Raw genomic sequence first — 12,754 nt, 5'->3', positions numbered from 1 at the left:
GGTAGATTGAACGCATTTTGCAGATTAAAATCTGACACCTGGAAAGATTAAACAACCTATCAAGCTTGCATAGGCATTTTATTTTTCTTTATTAGAGAAGAGATGAATTACAGAACAATCATACATAAAATACAGGATTCACATATACCATCCTATCATTAACACCTTGCTTTGGTATGGACCATTTGTTACAATTGATAGCACTGTTGTGTTTGTTTTTTTGATTTTCCTATTTTTTTCACAGTTGCTCTAATAACTATAGCCCATGGTTTAATTTAAGGTTCATTGTTTGTGTAGTATAGTTCCATGGATTATTTTTAAAACGTTTATTCTGTTACTATATGTGCAATTTAACATTTCCCCTTTTAATCACATTCAGATATATATTTCAGCACTTCTTATTTTCACAATGTTGGGCTATCATCACCACCATCCACTACCAAAACATTTCTATCATTCCAAATAGAAACTGTGCATTTTAAGCCTTAACTCCATATTCACTATCTCCACTTCATCCCCTGGTAATTTACATTCTAGATTCTGATTTGCTTATTATCAGTGAGATCATACGATATTTGTCCTTTTGCATCTGCCTTATTTCACTCAATATGATGATGTTTTCAAGGCTCATCCATGTTGTCACATGTATCAGAACTGCATTCTTTTTATGGCTGAATAATATTCTATTGTGTGTGTATATATATATATATATGTATATATACAATATTGTATTGTGTGTATATATATATACACACCACATTTTGTTTAACCTTTCATTGGTTTATGTACACTTGGGTTGCTTACATCCTTTGGGAATTGTGAATAGTACTGCTATGAACATTAGTGTGCAAATAAATATCCAGGTTTCTGCTTTCAATTATTTCACGCAGTTATTTTAAGAAAAGAGAACGAATTCAAACTCACTTCATAAGACTCAAGCATGGGTGCCAAGCAGACTTATTATTGCTAATATTACCTGATTCCTATAAAGGCTTTAAATATTTTTGCTTTAGCCATCAGTAATTTAAGGCTTCTGTATAAACTTGTGAATCAACTAAGGGTGGTATTTCATTACTGCAGGTATTAAGATGCATCTGTACTGTTTTCATAAATATTTCCATAGATTTAGCCTTTATGAAAATCTACAAATAGAATACATTTTATGTGATGTTTTTAGCTATTAGAACACAGCTAATTGTATTTCTGCAACATCTGTGTGACTAGAAAAAAGATGAAATAGTTACTAATAATTACCAAGAATAAGTTCGAGGAAATTTCAACTTCTTTACAAGATTCAGAAAGTATTTGTCAACATGGTGTGAAAGGAGATTTTGTTGCCTAGTAAATACACATGCAACCATTAAGGCTTTTTTCCTATGTGCTAGCTATGTAATTAACATTCCTAACATTAGCTAAATGTGATTCATTGTAACAAATTTTTGTAGTATTAAAGCCTTGGGTAGAAATATTGCATCAATGTGTACTTTGCATAACTTGTTCATCCAAGTTTTTAAGATGTTTATAAGGTTTTTCATCAATGGCAGAACCTTCTTTGATCCTTAGAAAACATCGTTTGTTTGTTTGTTTGCTTTTCTAATACATATTTTGTGGATCATTTCATGTGTTGTTTATCATACTTACAATTTCTTCAGCCAAAATCACATAGCACTAACTTTTAATTGCAGGGTGGAATAAACCTGAAAAATTTCTTAACTATATTTTTCAGTTTATATGTCAAGGTGACCAAAATATAACATTTTCTTTCTATTCTCATAGTTTTATTTATTAGCAATATTTTTTGTAAGTTTTTGTTGTTGTTGTTGCTCAGTTGTTAGGAACAACTTAATAGTTGTTATAAAATAAAGAACAATGTGAATGCATAAGGACTTATTACTGTTTATGCTGTTTCATCTATTTAAAAATATTTTCCTAAATTTTTATATAGTAAATCAGATTTTATTTGGCTTCTTTAAAATGGTTTCTGTGTTGCCAGCATAAAGGAACCTGATACAGATCTTTGACAAACTCTATTCTATTATAGTCTATGGATGTTTAAGTTTCAAAGTACAGAGAATAGAAAAAAATGTTGTATTCACTCAATTAATCTAGCCATACCTCAGAAAATATTCAAAATATTTTATTTAACCATATCTTGCCAATTTAATTCAACTCAATCTCACATACTAGTAATCAGAAATAATTATATAAACCAATTTTGAAGACATTTTATTCACTAATTTCTTTCCATTCAAACTCTGAAATTTGAATCCCACCCTGATTTGGACAGAATAAGGATCGTACTTCAATAGGAGAATCAAAATTAAAGTGTTTTAATATCTTATTATCTAATGTTACCTTAAGGCTTTATGTCTAACAGTTTAGCATTTACTTTCCTTATAATGTTACCATAAAACCAACTATTGCACCTAATTTTATATTCCATAGTAAAAAAAAATGACACCCAAAGATCAGTCATATTCAAAGCTCTTAACGAAAAAAGAACCACTAAGAATTGTAGCATGTTTTGACATGGTAAGAGAGTGCAGTTGTTCATATTTAAGATAAATATTCATCCAAGCATGAATTTATTGCTTCTTTCAGGTTTTGTTATCATTTTCTAAAGCAATAAAATTTAACTTAAAGATTTTACACACTTTCCATCAGTTTCATAAAGTTTATATTTAATGATGAATAAATGCTGACATGTATTTTGCCACGAAAAAATCATTTGGGTGGTATATGGATATAATATGTGAAAATTTTTAAACATAATTTCATGCCTCCCTTTTAACAAACCTTTAATATGAAAAACAATGCAAATTTGTATACAACATAGATTTGATTAGTTGCCATATGCCAGATATCTTTCCAAATTTGAAATCAATTTTAAATTATGAACTTGACAAAAAATTTAAAATATCAAAGTAGGAAGTCCGAAGCCTACTTATGCATATATGTTAATCGTTTGTAGACTTTTAAACAGTCATCCAGATACTCACAGATGTTTATGTCTGTAATAACCAGGAACTTAACATATATAACCATAATATTCTTACTTTGTAAATTTTTCAAAATTAAAGGAATGAAATAATATTAAAATGAGCTCACTCAGTGGCGTTCCCACATTAACCTCTCAAAAAAATGGAGCATTTGGATTAGATTGTATTGAAAAAAAAGTAGAGAAATGATTCACAGGGATGCCAGCTGGCTGGCACTGGCATGCCAAAAACGGATATTAACATTTCTAAAATTCAGTGATATCATGTGAGTAGCTTGAAATGGCCATGGTATCTACTCAAAGGAAATCAGCAGTGCTATAAAAATAAATCGACCCCCCATCACCACCCAGATTATTGGTTTACCTGCACACAACTGGGAATTTTATCACATGGGCTGCCTATTTACCAAGAGCCTCCCAATTTATCCATACACACATTAGCGTTTATAAAATATTAACAACAAAAAAATCTAATGATGTGACTGCACTGCGGAACCAAACATGCATGTTAACCTTTTAAAGCGAGGTCCCAATTCATTAAGGTAATCAAAATTCTCGTCCTGATCAGAGATTTCTGATCCTAGGGAGCTAAGGGATCCAGCTAATGACCCTGTTCCCTCAAAAGCATAGGTCTGTAGCGAGTCAAACGGAGGGGCGCAAGGATCCGTATTGGCTTCTTCGAGCTTTTCTAGAATGAATGTCCGGAATATGGCACTGTCGGGGCCCACCTGCAGGGACTGCCGGTACACGCTGCGGATCTCGGCGGCGGCGTTTCTCCGAGCCTTGTGTCCCCGCACCACCGCGCGGCCCCTCAGCTCTGCAATATCAAAGGCCTCAGTGTCTTCTTCTCCACCCCCTTCATCATCATACCTGAAGATATTCTCCCCGAACTCTTCACGTTTCTCAGGAAATAGAGTCTGTGTCCTTCGTTGTTTTAGACCCAGGGTCAAAAAAATAAAGCCTGACAAAGAAGACATACCACAGGATTTAATCAAGGCAGGTGGGACGTTATCATCTCTGTAAAGCTGCTTTTGTGACAAGCTCAGGACATAAACCCTGATATACTGAGCTAGGATTTTATGGTTATAAGAAAAATATATGTTTGCTGTTGAAAATCTACAAAAGGAACTTGCAAATTACATAAGGAAAGATAGCAACCTTCTTGGCTGGTGATCTAGAGGAAAAATAAATAAATATAGAGAACTGTTTTCGATGATCAATTTAAATTATAAACTTAAAAATCTATTTTATTCTTACATGTTAAAATATAAGTAGAATAGAGGGGAATTATCCAGTCTTTATGCAGTTGTCATTCTTAGTAGCCAATGATTCATGTTAGTAGATGATAAACATGACATGCCAATTTGATATTCATCCACTGAGGCAAAGTTCTTCACCATAATTACTTTTCAAGTTAACATTTATTGGCAGAAAAGAGTATACCAGGCATTACTCTAAAAACTTTGCATTTATCTGTTAATTTAATCCTTATATTGGTATTGCCTCTTACTAAAGATAAGGAAATTCACTCAGACCTGAAGTCACCTGTCCCAGGTCACACAGCTAGGAAACAAAGAGCCATGAGCAAAACTAGAAAGCTGGTTCAGAGCCTGTGATCTGTGATATCACATTAATTTCAGACATCCCATACAATCAGGGCTTTGAATTAGAACACTGTTTTGTACAGGATCAATAAGTATTACATTAAGATAATTTTAATATCATGTGGAGATAGAGCACTTTTTTTTTTTATTTTAAAGAAACTGCGTGTGTGTGTGTGTGTGTGTGTGTGTGTGTGTGTGTGTGTCAAAAAGATCATACCTGCACTCAACTTTGGATCTCCTGGAGCTGCTCAGAATTTCATGAAGCAAACATGAAGCAATTTCATTAATACAACACAAAAGAAATAGCTTATGTCATAGTTTATATAAAAATAATACTTAAATAATTAAAGAATGGTCTTAAGATCATCATTCTGAATTCAGGTACTGTAATTTAAAATTCATCTGCGATATATCATTAACAGGAAGCATAAAAAATAAGTTCCCAATTTGTAAATTAGAGAAAGGACTGATAAACCTTGTAATGGAAATTTAACTATTGATTGACATGTACTTTCAACCCTCTAAATATTACTCCTACTTTTGCCTGCCAGGCTGCCTGCCCCTAGTTTCCTTGTAGGGAATCAGGGCTTCGTTTAGGTCTGAACATTTAAGTAGTTCATAAGTTGAAGTCCCCCAAGCAAAATGTGTTTTTACTTTTTATTGTTTCTGGTATTTAGCTCTAAATTTGGGTTTATGTTCATAGATCATTAAAAACAATTGGAAAAACTGGAGCTGGAACTAAAGGATGAATGATAAGGTTGGGTTGGAAAAGAGGAATGTATGGTTTTGAAGCTTTGAGAAAGATAAGGAGAGAGAAGATAAAGCAAGTCCTGAAATGTATCTATCATGTCAGCTTGAATGGTGAGGTTGAGATTCCAGAACCAGTGGCAGAAATAATTCTCACAACACTCAAATCACTGTGTTGGATTTGATATGAAGTTACAAGGGAAGCAAAAGCAGGGCTTGGTTTATTATGTATTTGTGTGCTAAAAAAAGGGAGAGGGTCATGTTAGAAGAATTATTTATAGTCCAGAAAGCCTGACTAAGGTATTTTGGGGTTCGGCTACCTCATCTGTGAATTGAGTAAAATATCTTTTCGTGAAAAACACACACACACACACACACACACACACACACACACACACACACACAAAACAGAAAACAAAACAAGTGGAGTTTTATGGATAGTTTACTTACTGCGTAACCCTTAGCCGAACACATAACTTTGAGTTTCACATTCTCATCTCTACAATATAGGTGATAACGATCGCTACTTCATAAGATTATTGTGAGGATTAAATAGCATAAGACACAAGCACTTAAGATATTCCTAGATGCAGTAAACACTCAACAGCGGCTGGCCGTCATGCAAAATGCTCATAAACAGACGTGCACATTCTTACATACTTGTGCAATTCAGGATCATTGAGTTTTAGCTTGAAGGGTGCATTTATTCACTCCATTTCTCATTTCCCCATTTGGTTTAAGAATTCTAATGCATTCGGAAAAGCAAATGGACTCAAATGCACACATGCAAACAGGCATACGTACTAAACTGCTATATTGGAATTAGCTAGTGTATAGAAGTGTCATGTGCTTTTAAATAATGAAGAGGTGTTCAATTCAGCACTACTTACCAAATATCATCATGCTGCAGATCAGAATAGCAACAATGACTTCTGTCCTTAATCCCATGGAAAGCATAAATTCCCTATTACTGCAGGCTTGTGTACTGCCACTGTCACCACAGTCACAGACAAAGATGGTGAGGGTGTTTGTGCTCGTAAGTGAAGGGATTCCATTGTCAGCAATTAAGATGGACATGTAGATGACAGGCTCTTCTTGAAGGCTGAAACCAGTTCTATTAGTCAAAATTACAGCTGTGTTATCTAAAACAAAAACCCATGTTCATAATTGTTTTACAGTATAAAAAGATTCATACCAGTTGTATGTACTAGAGGCAATAATATAGGGATAGGAGCAAATAAGGCCAAATGAAAAGAAGCGAAAATTTCTGATTTAAAAGAAATTATCAGAAGATCCACCAAACAAAGCTTTAATGTTTTTGCAATTAAATTCTAATTATGTCATTAGATGAATTATTTAAATCAATTATAACTTGTCTTTTGAGAAAAGTAGGGACCATATGTGGAACACAAAAATAAAACAGATCTTAAATTATATTCCAATATTTTTTTAAGAGCTACCAATACTAAATTTAGGATGCCAGTATCAGATTCATTTGGATTAATTACACATGACCCAGTGTTTCTTTCAAATAACTGGAACTCATTGTATTTACAAATACTGCAAATACATGAGATTTTCAAAACTATCTATCACAACAAAAATGATCTCAAATAATGTATTTATTAATGAGACAAAAGGGTTATTTTACTTGGTAGAAAAGATCCTATTAGAATCTTTTATTTCACTTTGACATTATAGACTCATTATTTAAAATTCAGAGAATATTTAAATATTAGTCCTATTGATTAATTCATCTAGACAGAATTTTTTTAAAATTAGCCAAAATGAACAAAATATTCTTCAAGCATATTTAAAATTTTTCTTTCTTGAATTACAGAATATACTGTGTGCCAATTTGTAAGGATTATGTCCCCTAGAAAAACCATGTTTTAATCCTGATTCATTTTGTGGAAGTAGCTGTTTCTTTTAATCCCTATCCAGCACTGTAGGTTGGAAACTTGATTAGATTATATCCATGGAGATGTGACACCCAATTGCAGGCATTAATCTTTGATAAGAAGATGTGACTCTACCCATTCCAGGTTGGTCTCCATTGGTTTATATTTCGGAAAACCCTTAAGAGCCACGTGAACCACCAGAGCCCATGCAGCCAAAGATTAGTGGAGATGAAGAAGGAAAACACCCCCGAGCAAGCTTCATAAAACAAGAAGCCTGGAGAGAAAGCTAACAGACACTGCCATGTTCGCCATGTGCCTTCCAGTTAAGAGAGAAACCCTGAACTTCATGGGACTTTCTTGAGTGAAGGTAACCTCTTGGTGCTGCCTTAATTTGGGCATTTTTATAGACTTGTTTTAATTTAGACATTTTCACAGCCTTAAAACTGTAAACTTGCAACTTAATAAATTCCCCCTTTTAAAAGCCATTCTTTTTCTGGTATATCATACTCAGGCAACTAGCAAACTTGAACACTAAGTAATCTCTTTCAGTACAGTTTCTTTTGTCTCAGAACTACTTTTCCCTTTAGGATTTTTTTTTTTTATCATCAGCCCTCCATTTTTTTACTGTAGATCACAGACAAACTTTCGAGGACAATAGCAGTAAAATGCAAAGAAATGGAAACCTTTGGAAGTGTATGCCTATTTAAAACTTTTCCAAATCGCTTTTTTAAAGCCAAGCCTCTATCATTCTCTCGAAGATTATAAAACTGATCTGATTTTATTCGCTGGCAGATTTAAGAGGTGAGAGACAGTTTAGACTGTTTTCAATATATAATTTATGAAATTATTTGTAACTGCAATCATTAAAGCAAATCAACCATTTTTTATGTTGTAATATATTTATTTTGTCCCTAATAATTTTTAAATTAATATAAACAAATCTAAGCTAGAGCTTATTTCATATATTAATATTTGCATGCTTTATCCTAAGTATATTTGGGTTCCCCTAAGTGGGGAACTTGACAAAGGCAAAAGGGAGAAAAACAAGCATGCATGTTTCTTCTCTTCCACGGAAGATCCCCCATTTGAAAGGCTTTACTTAGTCATAAGGAAAAACAGTTTTCTGCATTTGTTTATAGATTCATGAGTAAGAACCTTTACATTTTTTCAAATACTTGAGAAATAAAGAAAAATTAAAATAAGGGCAAAAAGTATTTTACTGAAGTTATGGACAAAAGAACACAGTTGCTTTGTATAAAGCTAATATACTCTCACAAAGAAGGGAAAAAATCCTGCTCTCCACACAAAATCCTCCAGAATGCTTTTCTCTTTAGATGGATAAAATAACCTCCAAAGTTTCAAGGAAAGAGAAAAAACTCACACCAGTTTCATATATTTATAGCTCCTCATTAAATATCTTTGAATCAATGAGGCTAACATGATTCTAAGTTAAGTATATATCATCTTCTTCCCCAGACATAGATTGAAATTTGAGCTATATGAGGATATGAAGGGAACATTGTGTCAGAACTGCAATTATATTTGCTGGGTCATTCAGACTGTGCAAGGACTTGCAGTCACTAAGGACTTTAAAAAGTGCTTCTCATTTGAAGAAATTCAAGGAGAAAGGAGGCCAGTATTTTCAGGCCGTGACTTTGAGTGTTGTTTTCCATTTTCAGTGTCGCACCCCGTAAAATAGTTAATGCCATAAATTCTATCAAAGTCAAACATGATTTACAAAGAATGAATCAAAAATCATTATGAGGCAATGCCATTACCTTGATTATCTATGATTGTGAAACTGGAGTTCATTGTGTCCTCCACAGACGGATGAAAGTAAAAGCGGTGATCTTCTACGGATTCATCTCTGTCCACTGCACTAATGGTCTGAATGACCTAAAATAAATAAATAAGGAAACTATTTTTATGTTGGGAAAAGATCAGCAATATCATTATTTTAGATGATTATTATATTTTCTTTTATTGTCATTGCTTTGCTATGATCATTAGGAACTTTGCGATGGCTAACTACCAAATTGGTGGAGATTATAGTCTGTCAGGCTAAAAATAGGCTGAAATGATGATATTAAAAGATATACAGATTCCTTCTGAAGGACCAAGTGAATTCCTTTCACTAACCATACTAGAAGTTCTCAAAGCTCTGCTGTCTATAATTCAAGTCCTCCTCTTCTCTATTCCTACATTGCTACCTCCATTCTTTCCTTTCAACCTTTCTTTGTCTACCCAATGTGAATGCCAGCCACCATGGTTTGCTGAAGTTATATATTTCCTGCTAATATTGATAACATATCTGTGATAGAGCTATTGGCTTACCTAATATTTGCTAAAGCAATGAGGTTTTTTTCTTAATTTGAGGAAATAATGCACTTGAAGCTTAGGGCAATGTACATGATTTCCTTTGACCAATAAAGAGTAAAATAGGTAAGCGTTCCACATCGAAATGCTCTTCTCTGTATCCCAGATCATAAAAAAAAAGAAAAAAAAATGAAGGAATGCAAATATGAACAAATCAGATTCCAATTCTTTTCTTTTAAGAGGTGAATATGCCACTCAAGTAGTTCATTATCGTCAAAGAACAGATACACTGTCAAGATCACATAGTGAGTTTTTAATTAATTCTGGAAATTAAAGTAAATTGATTATAGAAGTGATTGTTTTGCATTTGCAGGAATTAAAGAGCTTTTAACAATGTGTCAAACAAAAAAATCCTCAGTTTCAAGATGACAGACCCGAATTTATAAGGTTATATCATTCAAAGAATAGCCCTCTCTCCACTGGAGAAAACAGCCTTGTGAAACTAGTGCAAATTTTGCATTATTTCATTATTTCTACAGACTGATTTGCCTTTCTCCTGATAGCACATTGCATATTAAAGCATAATAGACTGTTAATTAAATAATCTAATAAAGAAAACATTTTCTTTCAATCCATGTTTTAAATAGTAAAGGTAGATGTGGTATCATTTCACAGGTTATGATTTCATGTGGGATTATCATAAGATTTTGAATCTGGAGGTGATGAGCTGGGTGTGGCAGACCAATTCTGGCTTTGCCACTTACTTGAGCTATGACTTTAAGAAATGTATTTACTCTTTCTGAGCTTTATTTTATAAGCTTGAAATAATACACATACTAATACTTTTTAGGATGCATTGTTAGGACTAAATTTCTTAACTTGTCAAACAGTTTGTCTCACAATCAGCATGTCTATTAGGTGTTTTCTCCACAAAAACATTCTCTTGGGATTTGCACAGGACAATGTCTTCAATTGCGAGTTGCCAAATTGTATGTCCATTTGATGAATTGAGATTAAGGGCAAATTTTTAAATTCATGCTTATCTGGTTGGCATATGCAATCTTGATTTTTAGATAAAGAAACACACTCTCTTACTACCTGAGATTCTCCATTAAACATCGGCACCAAAATGAATGTCTAAAAAATGTCTCCCTTTCATGTATGAAGGCTTGAGATCCCTAGAGAGCTTTTGGCTATGTATACATTCTACTTTAAAATTAATTTAACCCATGTATAGGTAACTGAATAAGCAGGATTTCATTACTCTGTCCCCTTTCCAATGAGTACAGCTCCAGTTCCATTTACTTCCAAAACTGCGTTTTCAGTAACATTATATGTTTTACTACACAAAACTGAAAGCCACCGACATAGCAGATTCAGTCACAAATCAGGTATTGTTAGTACTCTTGAACATGTGCACTTTTCAAGAAAATACAGAGGAATCAATAGTGTAAAGAGGTCATCACAGATGGTTCCACATGTCTCAATCAAGGGTTGTCCATTTTTCTTTTTAATACAACCATGGAAAAATTGTATTTTAATTTACAAATAAAATCCTGAGAAGATTCCTTATTTGCTGCACTTATAAAAAGAAAAAGAGAAGGAGAGAGAGAGAGCCCAATACTTAGATTTTTTAAATTATTTAACGGGGACATAGCACCAGTTTTGTATATTCATGAGAGGAGCAAAGCTACGTTATATATCAAAAATCTACACAAAGAACAGCCACAGCTTGAAAGACTTGGAAATAGGCAATAAAAATAATTCCAAATTATGATTACTTTTTCTTTTTATTCTCTGGTTAGACTTTGTCCAATGTCTTTCTCACCCAATACATTCTATTTCCTATTTATAGTACATTGGAATCTATCGTGAAAATACATTTTTTTTTCTGCTAGAGAATCTAAAATAGCCACTTTTGAAGGCAAATTTAGCTATGGATTGTTCTTAGATAACTCTTCGTATACTGTCTTAGCTAATCTTCACACTGACCACATGGAATAAATTATGTTATCATTCTCATTTTAGATACAATTATATTAAGATTTAGGTTATCTCAGTATTTTAGGCAAGTAGTTTTGCTGGTTCAGAATTGGAATGCAAGCTGATGGCACAGCTGGTTTGACAACCTTTGGGGCCATGAAACATACACATGACCTCCAGGGCTCACTGTTATGCAATAGATTGATTTTCCAGGCAGACGTGCATTCGAAAAGATACTGTGAAAGGCGGAAGTACAAAAAGTAAGCAAGAAAGTGGAAATACAAAAAAGCAAGCAAAAACATACCTCATAATAGACAGGGAAATAGAGTTATAATAATTAATATAGTTTTCATTTTAAAAACTGGGGAAAAAAGAAGAGAAGTTTTGAAATCGGAAAAAGAAAATATGTCCCAGTTTCACAGCACAGTAATTGAGCTGATATTTAAATTTAACATATGAATTGATTGTGAAAGTGTGATTCAGGAAAAAGAATAGCATGTGAAAACCTTAAAGGAAGAGAAATCATATATTAGATCAAAACGAATAAAATTGATATTTTGTATATTTAAAATGGTCAAATATTGGCAGTTTCCTAAGGTTCAACTTGACCATTTTAGGGAACCACTCATAGCATTTGACTAAAGATAATCAAGGGAATAAAGCTAACCATTTCCTGCTGTCTATTACTTTTTCCTGTGGCTTTTCTCTAGAAAAGAGAATACAAATAAATCCAGCTTCTTAATGCAACTCCCAAGTTAATTATCCTATTTTTTAAAAAATCAATCTAATATTCACTTCCCCAAGGATGATAGGTATGGCTGTTATTAAACATACATTATTTTTGACAGCTAATCAAAGAGGCAATTGGAAGCCTCATTCATTTAGCACATTTGGTGCTGTATTTCCTCACTTGTACAGCAAGTAGCACTGAAACTTACTGCTGGGATTAGCTGAGGAGTAAATTGTTAGATGAGACTCTATACTATAATTTGAATTCTAAACTATAAGTTAATATGCAATATATTGAGAATTAATTGATATAAATGTCAAAGTCTTTGCAAAAGTTTTAATAAATAGACCCACACAATACACAAAATGTTAAATATAAAATTGGGCTTGTAGTAAATGAATAAGTTGAGAGATTTTAAAGATCTCGTCTCAGTTACTTGTTTATCTAATTTATCTAGATATTTTACCTAGAATGA

General features: G+C 33.1%; 1 protein-coding gene across 2 annotated transcripts in view; it reads right to left on the bottom strand.

Annotated features, from left to right (window-relative positions):
* Positions 1–69: 69 nt before the first annotated feature.
* The window catches only part of CDH19 (cadherin 19), a 123,638-nt gene continuing 110,953 nt past the window's right edge, over positions 70–12,754 (bottom strand). For both annotated transcript variants that reach the window (XM_077135276.1, XM_077135277.1), the window contains exons 10-12: positions 9,029–9,146; positions 6,240–6,491; positions 70–3,959 (exon numbers count right to left, since the gene is read on the bottom strand). In XM_077135276.1, coding sequence (XP_076991391.1) covers positions 3,469–3,959; positions 6,240–6,491; positions 9,029–9,146 — 861 coding nt within the window. In that variant the 3' untranslated portion in view covers positions 70–3,468. The remainder of the gene's footprint in view (positions 3,960–6,239; positions 6,492–9,028; positions 9,147–12,754) is intronic.

The sequence above is a fragment of the Tamandua tetradactyla genome, chromosome 18, assembly GCF_023851605.1.
Source record: "Tamandua tetradactyla isolate mTamTet1 chromosome 18, mTamTet1.pri, whole genome shotgun sequence".
In the NCBI taxonomy this organism is placed as follows: Eukaryota; Metazoa; Chordata; class Mammalia; order Pilosa; family Myrmecophagidae; genus Tamandua; species Tamandua tetradactyla.
This window is presented reverse-complemented; position numbering and strand designations above follow the sequence as displayed.